This window comes from Pristis pectinata, chromosome 18 (genome assembly GCF_009764475.1).
Source record: "Pristis pectinata isolate sPriPec2 chromosome 18, sPriPec2.1.pri, whole genome shotgun sequence".
In the NCBI taxonomy this organism is placed as follows: Eukaryota; Metazoa; Chordata; class Chondrichthyes; order Rhinopristiformes; family Pristidae; genus Pristis; species Pristis pectinata.
This window is the reverse complement of record NC_067422.1, coordinates 39,081,374-39,101,874: the sequence shown is the minus strand read 5'-3', so window position 1 is coordinate 39,101,874 and position 20,501 is coordinate 39,081,374. Positions and strand designations below refer to the sequence as shown.

General features: G+C 42.6%; 1 protein-coding gene across 4 annotated transcripts in view; it reads right to left on the bottom strand.

Annotated features, from left to right (window-relative positions):
• The window catches only part of llgl2 (LLGL scribble cell polarity complex component 2), a 107,289-nt gene that overhangs the window by 43,756 nt on the left and 43,032 nt on the right, over positions 1 to 20,501 (bottom strand). For all 4 annotated transcript variants that reach the window (XM_052033277.1, XM_052033278.1, XM_052033280.1 and 1 more), the window contains exon 2: positions 13,110 to 13,240. In XM_052033277.1, the coding sequence (XP_051889237.1) occupies positions 13,110 to 13,184 (75 nt within the window). In that variant the 5' untranslated portion in view covers positions 13,185 to 13,240. The remainder of the gene's footprint in view (positions 1 to 13,109; positions 13,241 to 20,501) is intronic.

Genomic DNA, 20,501 nt, shown 5'->3' with positions numbered 1-20,501 from the left:
CTGCACCCGGCTGAGGATGCCACAGACAAGTCTACAGGTACATTTGCCAGGTTCTCAGAAAGCCACTTGCAGGGAATTCAGCTACTGCTTTAACCCTATGCATTGTTCTCCGCCAGCCTTCAGAACACAGCTACCACCTTTCCTTGCTTGTCCTTTTAAATCAAACAACAAATAGCAGTTTTTGTTTTAAGTAAATTATCTTATCTAGCTCTTGTAGCAAAATATTAAATTATTTAAGTTTTTTTCCCTTAATGTACAAAATGTAACTTGGCCAGTCTCGATTTCTTAAATGACTTTGAATGCCAAAATAAACTAATTAGGTTAAGAAATCATTCCAAAAATGAAAATGATCAAGAACAGATGAAAGTACATTTCAACTAAAAGCTTGAAAGAACACATCCTTCAAGTTGTTTGTATTTCAAGTGTTTTGGTCTTATTGTATCAGGCAAAACATAAAAGTTTTTTTAAGTGGAAATCATTGAAATTGGTCAATGTAATTTATGAGAGTAATCATGCAACCCCAAAGAGGTGAAGTCTTCCAAAGGAAGAGAGTGCATGGAGTAACTCCAGTGAGTGACTCCATCCAGCGACTGCACCAAACCTCTCAAAATTAGAGGCCAGTTTAGACCCAGCCATCCTGCCCATATACAGCAGGACAGAAGTGTCACACTATTAAAGTGTAACCTTCATGCAAGTACAACATTACAAGACTGCCCCTTGGGTAAGGAAATAAGTCACCACTATGTTGGCAGTTAATAGGATGGATCACCAGCAGATCTCTCATTTTTATATCAGTATTTTTTTAAAATATTAATTGAAGGGATGTGGGCTTCACAGGCTGAGCCAGCATTTAATTGCCCATCCCTTGTTGCCCTCGAGAAGGTGGTAGTGATCTGCCTTCTTGATCTGTTGCAGTCCTTGAGGTGTGGGTATGTCCACAATGCTGTTAGGTAGGGAGTTCTAGGATTTTGACCCAGTGACAGTAAAGGAACGGCGATACATTTCCAAGTCAGGATGGTGTGTGGCTTGGAGGGCAACTTCCAGAGGGAGGTGTTCCCCATGCTTTTGTTGCCCTTGTCCTTCTAGCTAGTAGAGGTGATAGGTTTGAAATGTGCTGTCGAAGGAGTCTTGGTGAGTTGCTGTATGCATCCTGTAGATGGTACAAACTGCTGCTACTATGCATTGGTGGTGGAGTGAGTGAATGGTTGTGGATGGGGTGCCTATCAAGCAGGCTGCTATGTCCTGTATGAAGTCAAGCTCCAGGTGTTGTTGAAGCTGCACTCATACTCAAGGGAAGTGGAGAGTGTTCCATCACACTCAGGACCCGAGCCTTGTAGATGGTGGACAGGCTTTGGGGTATTCTCCGCAGGACTTAAGAGTTTAGTGGTTAATATTTCCCATAAAATGTTATGTTATATTTTCAAGTTAGTCATTTCAGGTAACCCACACCATTTCTGTTCCTTTCCCACTTCCACCAGTCCACCCAGATTCTCTACCCCACCCCACTTGTTATTTAGACTCCTTACCCTACCCCATCTGGTTCCATCCGCCCATCACCAACATACCTCTCCACTTGGGTTTCTTCTCCCATGGTTTACCTTTGCTATCCCCTTTCCCTACCCTACTGGCTCCATCTGACCATCATCCCCCCCACATCCAGTTCCACTTATCACCTACCAGTTTCTTCCTCACCCCTCCCTCTCACCTCTCTATAGTGGCTCTCTTTCTTCTACACTTCCAGACCTGATGCTGGGTCTTGACTCGAAACATCATCCATCCCTTTGCCTCCAGAGATTCTGCCTGACCTGCTGAGTTCTTCCAGCAGTGTGTTTTTTGCTTATTTTCAAATACCGTGGTGGAATTTGAATGCAACTTCGTTCAATAGAATATTTCATTCTCCATTCTGTCACTTCCCCTGCAGGACTGCATGCTTGAGCTCTGCTCCACTCAGTGGGATTTCAGTTTGTCACACTTATTTTTTCCACCCCACTTGCTTCACATTTAACAGATTATTCTTCATCATTTCCATTTTTCCCTCTCCTCCTCTCCCAGCGTTCCAAAGGGAACATCCAATATGTGACTCTCTGGTTTACCTCAAGTTTCCATCACATTCTGATCTCTGCACTTGGCCTCCCTCACAATAAATCCCAAAGCAAGATCAAGGGACAACCAACTCTGTCTATTTTTCCTTTTAAAGTTGCTGTGTGGCCTCATGAATACTTCCAGTACATTTATCTTTAAAGGCTCCTATGGTACAACTTGAACAGGAAGCCCTCCCAATAGCCTGGTCAACATTCATCTCTTAACCACTGACAAGACAGATGATCTGCATTCCATGACTGTTTGATGGAACTTGAGGTCTATAAATAGGCTCTTGCACATAGCTACAGAGTCTACACAAATTCTGTGACAATAAGAGTACATTTTGTTTCATTTTTCAAGTACAAACTAAAGAAAGTCATTGTTCTAAGTAAAATTTGCAGAAGATTCTTGGGCAGCACAGTGGCATGGCACTTGGAACTGCTGCCACACAGCTCCAGCATCCTTCATTCAATACAGACAGCATCTGAAGTCTATCAAGTCTGCATGTTCACCCTTTGACCACATGGATTTTCCCCTGGGTGCTCTGGGTTCCTCCTACATCCCAAAGTTGTGTGGGATGGCAGGTTAATTGGTCAGTGTAAATAACCCTTAGTGTAGAAGAGTGGCAGGAGAATCAAAGGGGAATTTCCCTCTCATAACAGAGGGAACAGGGACAGATGGGGATATTATGAGCTGGTATAAATTCAATGGTCCAAATGGCCCCCAAAGACTCTTGCAGATTTCTACAGATGTACAGTGGAGAGCATTCTGACTTGTTGCATCACAGCCTGGTATGGAGGCTCCAATGCACAGGATTGCAAGAGGCTGCAGAGGGTTATGGACTCAGCCAGCTCCATTATGGGCACAACCCTCCCCACCAGAGGGCATCTTCAAGAGGCAGTGCTTTAAGGCAGCAGCATCCATCACTAAGGACCCTCACCATTCAGGACATGCCCTCTCTTCATTACTAACATCAGGGAGGAGGTACAGGAGCCTGAAGACCTACACTCAACGATTCAGGAACAGGTTCTTCCCCTTCATCAGATTTCTGAATGGTCCATGATCACTACTTCATTATTCCTTTCTTTTTTGCACTACTTATTTTGTAATTTATTGTAATTTTTTTGTCTTTGCACTGTACTGCTGCCGCAAAATAACAAATTTCACGTCATTAAGTCAGTGATAATAAACCTGATTCTGATACAAGAAAATGTGAACAGACCATCTATTTTGAGCTTATAGTCATCTTATGGTCTCCAGGTCTGTTCTCATTAGGTGCAAGAGTTGGAACATGATTACATACCACATGCAGTGGCTGAAGAGGAATCACTATCCTCAACTGCTATCCAGTGACATATGCCGGACAGTGCAATGACATTGGTAGTGGCTTAGATAATTCTTAGAATTTAGCAGTCTGCCAATAGGTTCTATCTACACACAACCAAATCAGTTAAGCAGGAGATAGTGAACGCTTGCTGAACGGTTGCAGGCCCCTGGTGAAGGTACTTCGATGTTGTAGGTAGGGTGTTCTAGGATCTCAAAGGAAGTGGACTTTGTAGTTGGAAGATTCAGCGAAGGGGGAAGGTGAAATTCTAGGTGAAGTCTCCATAAATAAAAGGTACCTGATGCCTTAGCAGGCTTAAAGGTGGACAAGTCCCCAGGGTTCGGATGTGGATGTGGCAGGCATGACAAGTTTTCAGATGACACAAAGATTGATGGGGTTGTTGACAGTGTGGAGGGTAGTTTTATGCTACAGGGTAATATCGAGGTGTTGATGAAATAGGTTGAAAAATGGCAGATGGAGTTTAACCCAGATAAATGTGAGGTGATGCATTTTGGGAGTCCCAGGCTGCTATGGAAGACAAGGGAAGAGAGTTTGGTGGGACTCTGACTGAGATTTTTAAATCTTCACTGGCCAGAAGTGATGCTGAAGATGACTGGAGAAGGCCAACGTGACCCCCCCTTTCAGGAGGACAGCAGGGAAAAGCCTGGTATTTACAGACCCGTGAGCCTAATGTCAATGGTAGGGAAGTTACAGGAAAAAGTTCTGAGGGAAAGGATTAATGATCACTTGAAAAGGAAGGGACTAATCAGACAGCCAGCACGTCTTTGTCAAGGGCAGATCCAGTCTGATCAATCTGACTGAATTTTTCCAGGAGGTAACAGAGAATCAATGAGGCCTTCAGTAAGGCTTTTGAAAAGGTCCCACAAGAGACTGGTTCAAAAGACTAGGGCCCTTGGGATCCAGAGCAAGTTGGTTAATTTGATCTAAAATTGCTTTGGCAATAGGAGACAGAGAGTGATAGTGGATGGCTGTTTTTGCGATTGGTAATTAGTGGTGTTCCACAGAGATCAGTGCTGGACCCTTGCTGTCTGTAATATGTGAATGGTTCGGATGTGGATGTGGCAGGCATGACAAGTTTTCAGATGACACAAAGATTGATGGGGTTGTTGACAGTGTGGAGGGTAGTTTTATGCTACAGGGTAATATCGAGGTGTTGATGAAATGGGTTGAAAAATGGCAGATGGAGTTTAACCCAGATAAATGTGAGGTGATGCATTTTGGGAGCACTAATGAGGCGAGGATTTACAACATGAATGGCAAGGTCCTAGGGAATACTGAGGGACAGAGGCACCTTGGCATACAAGCCCAAAGATCCTCAAGGGTGGCAGCGCAGGTAGATAACATGGTTAAGGCAGCATATGGGATACTGGCCTTCATTACTTGGGGCACTGAATACAAGAGCAGGGAGCTTATGCTTCAACTTTATAAACACTGACCAGACTGCAGGTGGAATATTGCGTGCAGTTCTGGTCACACCAAAGGAAAAATGCAATAGTACTGAAGGGGGTGCAGAGTAGATTCGTCAGGACATTGCCTAGGATGGAGCATTTCAGTTATGAGGGATTGGAGAGGCTAGGTCTGCTTTCCCTGGAGAAGAAAAGGGACATAATTGAGGTATATAAAATTGAGGGGCATTGATAGGTTAGACTGCAGGAAACACTTCCCCATAACAGAGTTAGATAAAACTAGAGGACAAAAATTTAGGGTAAGAGGCAAGATAAAAGGTGACCTGTCTCACCTAGAGAGTGGTTTGTAGGGTTGCTGACAACATTTAAGTGTCTAGACAAGCACTTGAACCGCTTAGGTATAAAGCCTATGGACTAAGTGCTGGAATATGGGTGCCCACTGGTTAGCCTCGATGTGGTGGGCTGAATGGCCTACTTCCATGCTGTACGACTACGACAATGAAGCAAGGGCAAATGATATCCCAGGATGACACTGAATGGACTGGGCAGCCATAGCTACGAGCATCCTCTGGGCAGGGAGGAGAGCACGGAGGACAGGCTACAGCTGACAGTGGAGTGTGGCACAACCTTTACTAGGTTAGTAGTTCATGTTTCGTATTAACCATTTCTATTAGTTGCTTATTAATAATTGTCATTTAATTACAATACAGAATGATTCAGCTCCATGTCAAGTGCTGGCTGTTGGATAGAACCGATTTAATCCCACATATCTGCTCCTTCCCCACAGCTTACCCTGCTCATCTTTAAAATTAATAAAAGCATCTCTTTTTAACACAAATACTAAACCTGAATGCAGCAAACATGACACTTAGACACGGGACATCAAGAGGAAAGGAACTGTCCCCGCCACACATTCAACCCACCTGGTCTCTGCTGCCTCTCAGACCAATTGGAACAAATGCTGATCAGAAACTTAACTGGACTGGCCACATGAAAACCAACTACAGGATCAGAGGCTGGGTATCAAACAGGGAGTGACTTGCCTTCCAGCTCTCCACGTGTGATGGAATACTGCGTGTGCCTGGGTGAGTGAAGCGCAATAGCGCCCAGAATACCAAAAATAAAACACTATTGGTACCTCCACTTTCACAACATCCACAATATCCACTGCAGTAACCAGTCAATGCTGTAACACCGCACAAACTCATACCACCACTGCTTGAAAAAGGTGGAGGGCAGCAGCCACATTAAACCAGCACTGCCTGCACCTTCCCTTCAGAGCTTCACACTGTGCTGATCTGAAAATACATCACTGTCTCATTGGCACCACGTGAAAAATCATGGAACTCCTTACAAACCGCACCAGAGGGCATAGGTTTAAGGTGAGAGGGGAAAGATTTAATGGGGATCCAAGAGGCAAGTTTTCCCCACAGACGGTAGTAGCTATATGGAACAAGCTGCCAGATGAAGTGGTAGAGACAGGTACAATTACAATGTTTAAAAGACATTGGACAGATTCATGGATAGGAAAGGTTTAGAGGGATCTAGGCCAAACAGTGGGCAAATAGTACTAGCTCAGGTAGGTATTTTGGTCGGCACGGAGGGCCTGTTTCAGTTATGTACAAGTATGACTCTACTGGTTAACGGGTGTTATTGTTGAAAGCTTCCTTCCTGCATGGTTGCACAAGGCTCAGTACCAGGTCACTTGTTCTTTCTATGGATCAGTGATTTAAACTTAAATGAGGGTGGCATGATCAAGAAGCCCGTACAAGATACAGAACTTGCTGTGACTCATAGAGGAAGATAGTTGCAGACAAATCAGAAGGTGGGAGCAGACCAAGTTTAGAATACATGGGCACAGGTGGCAGTGAACAGAGATAGTGGATAAAGTGAAAATTGACAGGGAGGCACCAGAAATGCTAGTTATGCTTCAAGTAAACAGGTTACCTAATCCAAATAGAATGCATCCCATGAAGTTGCAGGAGGTGGAGTTTGCAGAAGGGTTTGCCATAATCAGGGAAAACATTAACAGGCACTTTGGAGAAATTGGAGTTGATAAAGTAGAACCAACACATGATGGTTAAAGGGAAAAATAAAATCAATCTTACCAAAATTGGACAGCAGAAGCAGCTACTGAAGACAAAATGGTGTCAATGCACTGGGAGATGGTAATGGTTCAGAGAAAATACTTTGATGAGATAACAGAGGAGGGAGATGTAAGGATTGCAGCAGTTATCATCCACCTGGATTTTCAGAATGCACACACTAGAATACTTAGCAAGATTGGGGCCCATACCACAAGAGACATGAAACTAGGTTAAAGGCAGATAGCAGAGTTGTGGTAAATAGTCCTTTTGCAGACTCTAATATGACAGATCGTGATGTTCCTCAGGGACCATCACTAGAATTAGTGGCTTTTTTTTCCGACATTAGTAACTTAGAAATGGATGTAAAAGAATAAAAAGTCCATATATTATCCACATGTTTAGAAATGAGGTAAGCATCAAGGAGGATAATAATAGACTGCAAGATGACATAGACAGGCTGGCTAAATGGGCAGACAAGTGGCAGGTGAAATTTAATAAGTGATGGGCTTTGGAAGAAAAAAGATAGTGGATGTCACAGAATGCAGGAACAGAGATCTGCATGTATACAGTGGCATGCAAAAGTTTGGGCACCCCTGGTCAAAATTTCTGTTACTGTGAATGGCTAGGCAAATAAAAGATGACCTGATTCCAAAAGGCATAAAGTTAAAGATGACACATTTCTTTAATATTTTAAGATTACTGTTTTATTTCCATCTTTTACAGTTTCAAAATAACAAAAAAGGAAAAGTGCCCAAAGCAAAAGTTTGGGCACCCTGCATGGTCAGTACTTAGTAATACCCCCTTTGGCAAGTATCACAGCTTGTAAACGCTTTCTGTAGCCAGCTAAGAGTCTTTCAATTCTTGTTTGGGGGATTTTTGCCCATTCTTCCTTGCAAAAGGCTTCTAGTTCTGAGAGATTCTTGGGCCGTCTTGCATGCACTGCTTTTTTGAGGTCTATCCACAGATTTTTGATGGTGTTTAGGTGGGGGGACTGTGAGGGTCATGGCAAAACCTTCAGCTTGTGCCTCTTGAGGTAGTCCATTGTGGATTTAGAGGAGTCTAGGATCGTTATCCTGTTGTAGAAGCCATCCTCTTCATCTTCAGCTTTTTTTTTAATTACAGACGGTGTGATGTTTGCTTCCAGAATTTGCTGGTATTTGAATTCATTCTTCCCTCTACCAGTGAAATGTTCCCCGTGCCACTGGCTGCAACACAAGCCCAAAGCATGATCGATCCACCCCCGTGCTTAACAGTTGGAGCGGTGTTCTTTTCATGAAATTCTGCACCTTTTTTTCTCCAAACCTACCTTTGCTCATTGCTATTTTAACCTCATCAGTTCACAGGTTTCCAAAATGCATCAGGCTTGTTTAGATGTTCCTTTGCAAACTTCTGACGCTGAATTTTGTGGTGAGGATGCAGGAAAGTTTGGAGAAAAAGGTGCAGAATTTCATGAAAAGAACACCTCTCTAACTGTTAAGCACGGGGGTGGATCGATCATACTTTGGGCTTGTGTTGCAGCCAGTGGCACGGGGAACATTTCACTGGTAGAGGGAAGAATGAATTCAAGTAAATACCCGCAAATTCTGGAAGCAAACATCACACTGTCTGTTTTTTTTAAACAAAAAACTGAAGATGTAAAGAGGATGGCTTCTTCAACAGGATAACAATCCTAGACTCCTCTAAATCCACAATGGACAACCTCAAGAGGCACAAGCTGAAGGTTTTGCCATGGCCCTCACAGTCCCCTGACCTAAACATCATCGAAAATCTGTGGATAGACTTCAAAAGAGCAGTGCATGCAAGACGGCCCAAGAATCTCACAGATCTAGAAGCCTTTTGCAAGGAAGAATGGGCAAAAATCCCCCAAACAAGAATTGAAAGACACCTAGCTGGCTACAGAAAGTGTTTACAAGCTGTGATACTTGCCAAAGGGGGTGTTACTAAGTACTGACCATGCAGGGTGCCCAAACTTTTGCTTCGGGCCCTTTTCCTCTTGTTATTTTGAAACTGTAAAAGATGGAAATAAAAAAGTAATCTTGCTTAAAATATTAAAGAAATGTGTCATCTTTAACTTGATGCCTTGTGGAAATCAGGTCATCTTTTACTCGCTTAGCTACTCACAGTAACAGAAATTTTGACCTGAGATGCCCAAACTTTTGCATGCCACTGTATGTGCAAAAATCCTTTAAGTGGCAGGGTCCATTGAGAAAATGATCAAGAAAGCATATGGATCCAGAGAGCACAGATACAGACATGTTATGTTTAACTTGTAGAAAACAGTGGGCAGGCCACGTGCTCCCGAACTTTAGGGAGGCAGCGAAGGGTGCAAAGATTTACGAGTGGTTCAAGAGATGAGAGATATCAGCTGTCAGTTCAGATGGAGAAACCAGTTTCCTTTTCTTTGGAAGGAGGAAGATTGAGAGATTTAGTTGAGAGGAGGGACTATACAATGTAATTTACATGGATAGCTTGAGAGAAGCTGCTCCCAATAACAGAGGGTTCAAGGAACAGGAGAACAGATTTAACGCTTTCTGCAAAACACACAATGGATCTCTTTTATGATCTTGTACACTTTGTTGATCACTTTCACAACGTACTCAGCCACAAGCATCTTTTGCTCACGTACACCCAGATCTGTTCCCAATTGTAGGTGCTTGGACAAGGGTATTGGACAGATTACAAGAGAATAATTGTGGAGCTGTGGAAACCATTGGGAAATAGGAATGCTCTATTAGGAACAATCAAAGTACAATGACAATAGGCTCTCCTATGCCATAATAATTGAAATGTTAAGGCAAGATGGTATGCAAGTTTAAGAATCTGCAGGTAGTGATTCGTCCATGAGCCTTTCAACTTGTCCTTCTCAATGGTAGAGCTCACAGTCATGAACATTTAGGGATGTGGATGGGGCTTCAATCACACAGATTGATTGGGCCCTGCAATCACAAGGAAAGTGTGCCAGCATTTTTACCTCTTTAGGAGGTTAGGCTTGTCACCGAACACTCCAAACTTCTACAGATGTACCGTTGAAAGTGTCTTCACTGGTTGCATCACAGTTTGGTACAGCAATTCAAATGCTCAGGAACACAAGAAGCTGCAGAGAGTAATGGACTCAGCCCAATATAGCACTGGCACATCCCTCCCCACAAATCGGTAATATCTACAGGAGGTGCTGCCTCAAGGTGGCAACATCCAAAGATCCCCACCATTAGGGCCATACCATCTTCGTGCAGCTGCTAATAGGTAGGAAGTACAGAAGCCTGAAGTCCCACACCACCAGGTTCAAGAACAGCTACTTCCCTTCAACCATTTTCTTGAACCAACTGGCAAAACCTTAATTCACTAGAGTTTAGCAACACTATGACCACTTTGCACTAAAATGAACTTCTGTTCTGATTATGTTCTTTCTTGTAAAAATGGTGTATAATTTATGTTTTTCTTGCAAATGCTGCTTATACGTTTATGTGCCTGTGATGCTGTTGCAACTAAGTTTTACGTTGCACCTGTGCACACATGTACTTGTACACAAGTTTATTGTCATTGACTTTGCTTTGTCCTGGATGATGCTGTGCTTTTTAAGTGTTCCTACAGCCCTACTCATTCGGGCAAGTGGAGACTATTCCATCACACTCCTGACTTGTGCATTGGAGATGGACTTGTAGCCAGCTAAGTTTCTGGTCAATGACCACCCTAGGATATTTTGGTGGTAGGGGAACTTGGCAACACTAGTGCCCTTGAATGCCAAGGGTAAGAGGAAGAACTCTTATTGGAGATGGTCATTGCCTGGCACCTGTCACACTAATGTTACTTAGGACTTGGGGATTTGGCCCTGCCGCATGTAGGTGTGGACTGCTGCAATTTCTGAAGAATTATTAATGGATTGGACATTTGTACAATCACCAATCATTCCATGTCTGAGCTAAAAAAAGACAAAGTGCTGGAAACACAAGGTGGTGTGGAAAGAGAAACAGAGTCAATGTTTCAGGTCCTAGACCATTTACCAGTACTTTGGGGGGTGGGGGGGGGGGGTGGAAGAAAAGAGAAAACAAGTTAATTTCAGTACCAGAGGGAGGGGAGGGCTCTGTAGAACAAAGGGTTTCACTCTGCTGTGTCAAACATCTGGTGTCACCCTATCTCTTAGTTATTTGAGTTTACAAATTAGCAGAACAAGGGGGTAACCAGTGGAGGTGGTGTATTTGGGGCTTCCCAAAAGCTTTAATTCTGCCAAAGAACAAATTATTAAACATCTAAGGGTACTCCAACACGGTGTAATGTACCAGCATGGATCAAGGATTGATTAATAGCAGAAAACAACTGGAATAGAGAGCAGACACAAGATGGAATGGTCCTGGATCAAGGTCTCCACTGAAACATTGACAATCCCTTCCCTCCCCACACACAGATTGCTGCTCAACCTCCAGGATGTGCAGGGCAAGTTTTGTTTTCAGAACAGAGTGGTGGGTGCTTGGAACATGCTGCCAAGGGTGGTAATGGAAGCAGATACGACAGTGGCATTCAAGAGGCTTGTAAATAGACAAATATGCAGGTGGGGGTTGGGGGTGGGGGGGGGGGGGGCCTGCGGTAGGAGAGAGATACAGACCACATGCAGGCAGAAAGAATTAGTTTAATTTGGCAACATGCTCAGCACAGACATCGTGGGCCAAAGGGCTTGCTCCTGTGCTATACTGTTCTAGGTTCCTCCAGCAATTTGTTTTTTTCTGCTGTAGTAGGAATAGAAAGGTCATTCTCAAGTTGGGAGGCAGAGACTGTGCTTCAAACTATAATCAATAATTTGAATGGAGTTGGATCAGGTTTGCTAATGATACCAAATTGGTGGCAGTGTGGACTGTGAGGAAGGTACAGAGAGACTGTGGGGGCAGCGGGGGGTGGTGGTGGCAGGTGGCAGGAAATACAGACAGACTAACTGAATGGGCGAGGACAGTTGCAGTATATTGAAAAGTGCAAGATCAACCACTTTGATAGTGGTTGGCTAAAACAGCAACATTTTTCAAATCTTTCAACTTAAAAGGTGTTCAGAGGACTGGAGAGTCCTTGTACATGAAATCACTGAAAATGCAGGTTCAACAGGCAGTTTGGAAGGCGAACTGTATGTTGGCCTTTATTGCAAGAGGATTCAAATGCAAGATTAGAGACATCTTGTTCCAATTGCACAAGATTCTGGTGAGATAACATCTGGAAGGTATGGATAGCTCTGGTCTTCCTACCCAGGGAAGGAAATATTTGCAATAGAGGGAGTGCAAAAGGTTCACCAGAATGACTACTGGGATGGCAGACGTGTCACGCGATGGGAGATTGACTGGGCTATACTCCGAGTTTAGAAGAATGAGAAATTCTCTCATTGAAACACCTTAAATTCTTATGGGGTGCAACAGGGGAGATGCAAGTTAATGTTTCCCCTAAATAATGCCGAGAACCAGCAGTCGTGATTTCAAAATGAAGGACTGATTGGCCATTGAAACAAGAAGAAATTTCCTCACCCAGATGATTACAGATTTTTGGAATTCTCTACCTGAGTGCTGTGCAGGCTCAGTTGCTGAATGTATTCAAGACAAATAAAAACTGAAAATACACAGCATTCTATGGATTTTGCCTAGCCTTCCGAGTATTTCCAGCATGTGTTTTTATTTCACATTTCCATCAGAGCTTTACTTTTAGATATTATCAGAAGTTAGGAGAGTCATACAGCAAATTAAAGCGAGTCACCTATCACTAATTCTCCTTCCCACTTATCTGTGACCTCTGTCTCCTGTATTGTTTTAATGATGCCTCGAACAAGCTTGAAGAACAGCATCTCAACTTCTGACTAGGCATGTTACAACCCACAGGACCTCATATTAAGTTTAATAGACGCCCTCCTCTTTTAAGGATGTGGTTTGACCTTCGTTTCAACTACTGATTCTTAAAATAATTCTTACCTTGACAATTTTTGGTCTGAGCCCCAACACAGACATTCCTTCTGTTCTTTCCACCCCTTCCCCTCAACACACTCATCTTACTTCTCCAGTTCTGATGAAGGATCACTGACCTGAAATGTTGACTCATTTCATTCCCCACTGTTCCTGTCCTGACCTGCTGAATGCCTCCAGCATTGTTTTTTTTTAAAGCTGATTCCATGATTGACACTCAACAATATCAGCATGTTCTGGAGAAATGAGCAAATTCACGCACCTTATTAAACTGGAATAGGTCCTGCTTGATCCGTTCTCTATGCAACTCATTCCCATGTCTTCGGAATCTCTTCATTGCTCTTGCTCAGTGGTGGCAAAGCAGCTTCAGCACAACAGCCAAGTGAGCAGCTCCTGCACAAAAGATGATACAAATGTTAGTTCACAGTTTGAACAGATGCCAGCTCTTACCCTTCTTCTAGCTTCTGGTGACAGGGTACTCTCAGCTAAAGCATACTCTGCCTAACTGCAGAGCCTCCAACATCAAGTCCTTTGTAACGCTGTGTCCAACTAAAAAAAATATCACACAGTTGGCTGGTATTCAGTTGGCAATAATTAACCTCCATGTTTACAAAGCACAGTTCAAACAGTGCTTCTTCCACATGACATCTGAATATAGAGAACAACTCATTACAGTCCTATCTACTTCACTTAGTTACTGGGTTTTCTGGATGCCTGGTTCCCTCCTACTGATCTCTCCCGAAAACCTTTCTATTCAAACATGCCATTTCAGGATGGGCTGCAGTTGCATGGGGACAACACAATTGGCTATTAGTTCTTTAAGCCCCATTTCATCATTTAACTGCTTTTTTAACTTCACTTAACTGCTTTTTTCACCTCTCTTGCAAAAAATAGCTAATGGAGGGGAAAAAAAAGTCAGACTTAAAATTAATATTTTCATCTTGCACATTGTGGAAGGGTTCATTACTTCCACCATGCTGTGTAGAGGCGGTTCCTTCCCTTCATTCCCAAAAGGTCTGGTCTTAATTTTTGGACAATGCCCCAGTTTTAGACTTCCTAATTAGTAGCTTGTCAAACCTCAATTCAAACCAAATTGTAAGGGCTACAGGGCTTGTTGAGATGATCTTGGTCTTATTTTAATCCTTGAAATTTCAATTTCATTCACATAAATCTCCGTGTGCTCCCACTTCGTGGGTTTAGATTGCCCACATTCAGGAAGGGCTGATATGTATCAGAAGTATCAGACGTATCAAATACTGGCAGAAATATTTGCGGACATATTCAACCTCTCCCTGCTTCAATCTCAGGTTCACTCCTGTTTTAAGAAAACCACTATCATCCCAGTACCAAAGAAAAGGTAACATGCCTCAATGACTACCGACCAGTGGCTCTGACATCCACCATCATGAAGTGCTTTGAGAGGTTGGTCATGGCACGCATCAACTCTAGCCTACCAGACAACCTGGACCCATTGCAATTCACCTATCGGCGGATACCATCTCCCTGGCCCTACACTCAGCTCTGGAGCATCTGGACAGTAAAGACACCCAAGTTAGACTATTGTTTATTGACTACAGCTCTGCCTTCAATACAATAATTCCAAGCAAGCTTGTCACCAAACTCCAAGACCTGGGACTCAACACCTCCCTCTGTAACTGGATCCTTGACTTTCTAACAAACAGACCGCAATCAGTGAGGATAGGCAGCAATACCTCCGGCACGATTATTCTCAACACTGATGCCCCACAAAGCTGCATCCTCAGCCCTCTACTCCCTATACACTCACGACTGTATGACCAGATTCTGCTCCTCTAAATCCATCTACAAGTTTGCAGATGATACCACCGTTGTAGGCCGTATCTCCAACAGCGATGAGTCAGAGTACAGGAAGGAGATAGAGAGCTTAGTGGAATGGTGTCATGACAACAACCCTTCCCTCACTGTCAACAAAAGAGCTGGTCATTGACTTCAGGAAAGGGGGCAGTGTTCATGCACCTGTCTACATCAATGGTGCTGAGGTCAAGAGGGTTGACAGCTTCAAGTTCCTGGGTGTGAACATCACCAACAGCCTGTCCTGGTCAAATCACATAGATGCCACAGCCAAGAAAGCTCACCAGCACCTCTACTTCCTCAGGAGGCTAAAGAAATTTGGTTTGTCCCCTTTGACTCTCACCAACTTTTACCGATGCACCATAGAAAGGCATCCTATCTGGAGGTATCACAGCTTGGTACAGCAACTGCTCTGCCCAGGACCGCAAGAAGCTGCAGAGTTGTGGACACAGTCCAGCACATCATGGACACCAGCCTTCCCTCCTTGTATTCTGTCTTTACCTCTCGTTGTCTTGGTGTAGCAGCCAGCATAATCAAAGACCCCACCCACCCGGGGACATTCTCTCCTCTCTCCTCTTCCATCGAGTAGAAGATACAGGTGCCCGAGGGCACGTACCACCAGACTTAGGGACAGCTTCTACCCCACTGTGATAAGACTATTGAACTGTTTCCCTTATACAATGAGATGGACAATGACCTCACGACCTACCTTGTTGTGATCTTGCACTTATTGCACTGCACTCTCTGTAGCTGTGACACTTTACTCTGTACTGTTACTGTTGTTACTGTACTACATCAATGCACTTTGTACTAACTCAATGTAACTGCACTGTGTAATGAATTGACCTGTACGATTGGTTTGTAAGACAAGCTTTTCACTGTACCTCAGTACAAGTGACAATAATAAACCAATACCAATATGTAGCAAGTGACATGCAGTGAAATGACCATTTCAACAAGACAGCATTTAACCACCTCTCCTTGACATTCTGCAACATTATCAGTGCCAAGTCCCCCATCAATATTCTGAGGGGTTATTGTAGACTGGAACTCAAAATGGATCAGCTACAGAAATTCCATGGTTACAGAAACAGATCGCAGGTCCAGTATTCTGTAGTGAGTGACTCACTGCCTTATACCCCAAATCCTTTCCACTATTTGCCAGATGCAACAAAAGAGTGTGATGAATATTCTCCACTTGGATGACAGCAGCCCCAACTACTCTCAGACTGCTCAGTACCATCCAGGACAAAGCAACCCACCTGACTGGCACCCATCAGTAGCCCTAAACATTCTCCCCACCAGTGCACAGTGGCTACAGTATGTACCATCTACAGAATGTACTACTGTTACTCACCCAGACTACTCTGACAGTACCATCCAAACCCACAACCACCACCACTAAGGAGAAGGGCTTCAAGTGCATGGGAACACCAACATATGCATACCATGGTGTATAACATGGGGAGGGTATCTCAGAATAGTGTTCTTTTATAGTTGCCATGTCCAAATCCTGGAACTCCCTACCCAATATTATGGGAATACATTCAACACAAGGACTGTAGTAGTTGAAGGTAGCAACTCACTACCACCTCCAGGCCAATTAATGCCAGCCTTGAGAACAGACAGATCCCAAAAGAGTAAAACTTGAAACCCAAGGCCAATATATCTTTGTAAAGTTGTGATATATTCTTCCAGTTTTGATAACCAAGACTGCTTGGGAGTACTCCAACTATGGTCATATAGCTGTAGAATCCCAACCTGTCTTCTAGATGCAAAGGTCAGTGTCCCATTACCCTCATATTTTCTGTACCTGGTCATAACATTCATATTTTGTGCATTATGCTTTTAATGCCCAAACTGGATAGCTTCTCTTTGGCCCATGTTGAAATCCCTTCATCCCTTTGCCCATTAACTCCATCTATTTACATCCCATGGTAACTTGACACTTCCATCTAAACTGCTTATATTACCCATCTTTAGGTCACTGGACAAATTGGGGGAAAAAAAGTCTTTTTATTCTGAGTTACTTCAAAATACAATGAAAGGTTTGCCTCAAAGATTCTTACCATACACTAGTTTGTGCAATTTGGTATTGGTTGGGCATTTTGTATACAAGTATAACAGCTTGGGTACCTAAAATTTCTTTACCATCTCCTACATAAATCAATAATTTTTCCATCAATCCTACAAGTTACAACTTCCAATTCTGTGGAATTCCATAGAAATAGTGTCCATGGATATACCTCCTTCCATGACTTTCATACAATTAAATGTTGGCCTTCTCTAACCAGTGTATTCTTCTCAGTGTCCTTACTTTAAAAAGCCAACCAACGTAATTGGTCTAATTCCTTAGTTCCCCTCTAGTCTTAAAATATCCGATGGCCTGGTGCAATTTTCCAGTACAAGGGGATTCTTCATTATGAGGGAACCTTACGATAGCGAAAGCATCTTCAAATTCTCGTCTACCAGAATGGAAACTATCTGGCCTTGGACATGCAACATTCTTCAACGCCAGCACTTATTATATAATTTTGGTGATTTTGACTCCAGTTCAATGCCGGTTTTCTCATATTCTGAATGCTCTCCTCTTCCTCCATTTTAACTACCAATGCACCCATCATCTCCTTGCTTTGTTTACTACATCACCAGCTTTTTGATGTTGCTTACCATTCAAATAGTGAAAATTGAGATTTTAGTTTCTCTGGAATGTTTGCTTCTCCTTTTGTCATCCATTGCTACTCTTCTCAACAGAATCTGTGCCAGCTGTGCCTTTTTGCATAGATTTTTTTTTGAGGCTCCTGACCACTTTAGCAAGTAGATTTCTTGGGCGTTAGTGTAACAAACTGGTTATAGTAAATTCTGTTATGACTATATTCTGCTATTAACTTAGCCATTAGGAGACCACCCATAGTCAACTGAGCCAGTCAATGTTTCACTGTATGGAAGTTAACCTTATCCAAATGTAGAATCTTAGGTTTGTATTTCCTCCCTTAAGCTATTCAGGTATAGGATAAGCCATTACACAATGTTGGCTCCATTGTTGAACTCTTAATTAAAATTGGCTCATTACCTATTATAGATAACCAGCCTGAACGTAATCCAGAAGTACACTAGTCTGCTCATCCAGTTTAAGGTTAAAATCTGCACTTGACTACACACCTGCCCAATTTCTGTACTTTTTCACCTCCCAGTTGCTATGGGGGAAGATTTCTCCCATTAAAAACTAGACACCTCCAACCACATGTCCCACTAATCCCAACCTGTTATCCTCATCTACCATGTGAACCCAATGAAGTTGCTAAACAAATGCAAATCTTTAATGGCAATCAATCTCTACAGATGCTGCCTGACCTATTGAGTGTTTCCAGCATTGTTTTTATTTCAGATTTCCAGCATCTTTCATTTATTCCTGATTAAGTGCAATTGCAATATTATACGAAGAAATACTTTTGGATTTTTCTAGATTTTCATTTATGCTCCACATTGACATGAAAACCCAAGCTGGCACACAGTAGAAACAAAAGCTTCAAAACTTCAGGACAATGATTCATAATTATAGCAAAAACTTAGGCTACAAACAGTCTGAGAATCTTCAAATTGTGCAGAGAATGTTCCAGAAACCAATCCCCCAAAAAAAGTTGAAAAATTTGATTATAAAGCTCATTTAGCTTTCTGATATTAATCAAATTACATATTGTGAAGCATAATTAGAAACTACTTCAGAAACTGTAAGAGCAAATTAATAGGCAAAAATCAAATTGCATGTGGAACAAACTGAAATGTGAACGACTTCATTAAGCAACTTAAGAATTGTCCTCAAAATTCCCGTAATTGTCAGTGTCCGCAAGTGTGTCAACTTGAGAATAGGAACCAAAGCATATGTATAAAAGAGAATCTAAGCTAATATTTGTGTAAAACAGATGATATTCCCATCTGCAATAGTGCCTGTCTGCACCCCAAGTCCAAAATGATTATGCACAAAGAGATCCCCAGGTTAATGGATTGAAGACGCAAAAGTTTGAACTTCAACATACACTGGATTCCAATCTCAATCAGCTTTCTCTCATTCACTTACTTGTACCCACCTTTACAACTGCATCAGAGTGCAATGGCTTCAAACACTTCCAATTGCAGTTGTTGGAACTAGAGACCAAATCAAAGTTTACAAAGGCAATACTGTACTTTTTTAAAAATAAATATTATTGGGGCATTGCCGCATTATGGCAGATTCGATATGGCCCACACACAATCTGCAGAGCATTTTTATGATGCAATGGCATGCATCTTTTGCCTGTGCTGCACAAGTGGCATTAAAGAGAAATGTTAATTGATTGATTTTAATGAAAGCATGACTAGTCCTATCCAAAGTTGAATTTACCCTGCAATTTAACTGAAGCCTTGTACTCCACATATTTGTGGAAAGGACTTATTAGGACAACATGAACTAACCTATGCTTCCATCATTTCCCAGCAGGAGCTGGCTTATTGCACCATATCACATGACACCTTCATTCCACTTTATGGCAGACAGAGGGTCCTTGGCTTCTCCAAACAGAAATCTGACTTGTGGCCCTCCACCACCATCTCCACTGCACCTGGCTGAACTGGCCCTCCTTCTCATCATTCAAGGACCCAAACATTCCTTGGTAAACAAAATCCAGTGTGCTCACAATGTGGCCTCCTTTATACTGGGGAAATCAGACTGTGACTGTTTTGTAGAATGCCTCTGCTCACTCCAGAAAGGTAGTGCCCGTCACTTCCATTTAACTTGCAGCCATCTTTGGCCTTCTGCACTGTTCCAATCAAGCTCAGCGCAAGTTCAAGGGACAGCATCTTGTTTTCCAATTTTTGTTGCAATTTTCAAACTTAAATGCAACTTGGATAATGTCTTTAATCTCATTTACAGCATTCATTTTCCCTCTTATTATTTTACTTTTGATTTGTCTCCAATTTACATCACCTCCAGATACAAGTTAACCATGTTCTCTCAGCTAGCATCAACATTACTTGTTTGTCTGTCTGTAAGAGTTTGTACGTTCTCCCCGTGTCTGCATGGGTTTCCTCCAGGTGCTCCAGTTTCCTCCCACATTCCAAAGACGTACAGGTTAGGAAGTGGTGGGCATGCTATGTTGGCACCAGAAGCGTGGCGACACTTGCAGGCTGCCCCTCTAGAACATTCTATGCAAAAGATGTATTTCACTGTGTTTCGATGTACATGTGACTAATAAAGAAATCTTATCATTCAATCTCCCCTGGACTTCATCCTATCACAGATTTACTCATGTTCTCTGCCTGCCCGCGCCCCCCCCAACCCGACCACCTTCCTTTCTCTGCAACTTAACTGATTTTAGTTTTTTTTAATAAAAAACTTTTCTGACAAGAGGTCATCAACCTGAAACATTGTCTTTTTCTCCACAGATGCTGCTTGACCTGCTAAGCATTACTAGTATTTTCAGTTTTCAAGAATGTCAAGACAAATCAGGAATCGCCATGAACAAATTAATACAGCATTCAATAAGAGCTGACAATCAGAGGTCATCATACCCATTCTGCTCACCTACCTTTGCTGCAATTGGTGGGCAAGTATCTACACTGATCAAATATTGCAAGCTGAATGAGCTTTAAAGAGGCAGTAGTGAGTGAAGCAAAGTGGCTAAACCTCAACACCCTTTAGAGGTTTTAGTTTACTTTGAAAAAGTGTACACAGGTACAATGCCAATAATCCCCAAGTAAAAATAGTCTCCCCTTGTGCTGCATGATTGTTATCAATGGTTGTGAGCTTTCTACAGGACGTCCCAGATCGCCAGTTCTATGTATAAAA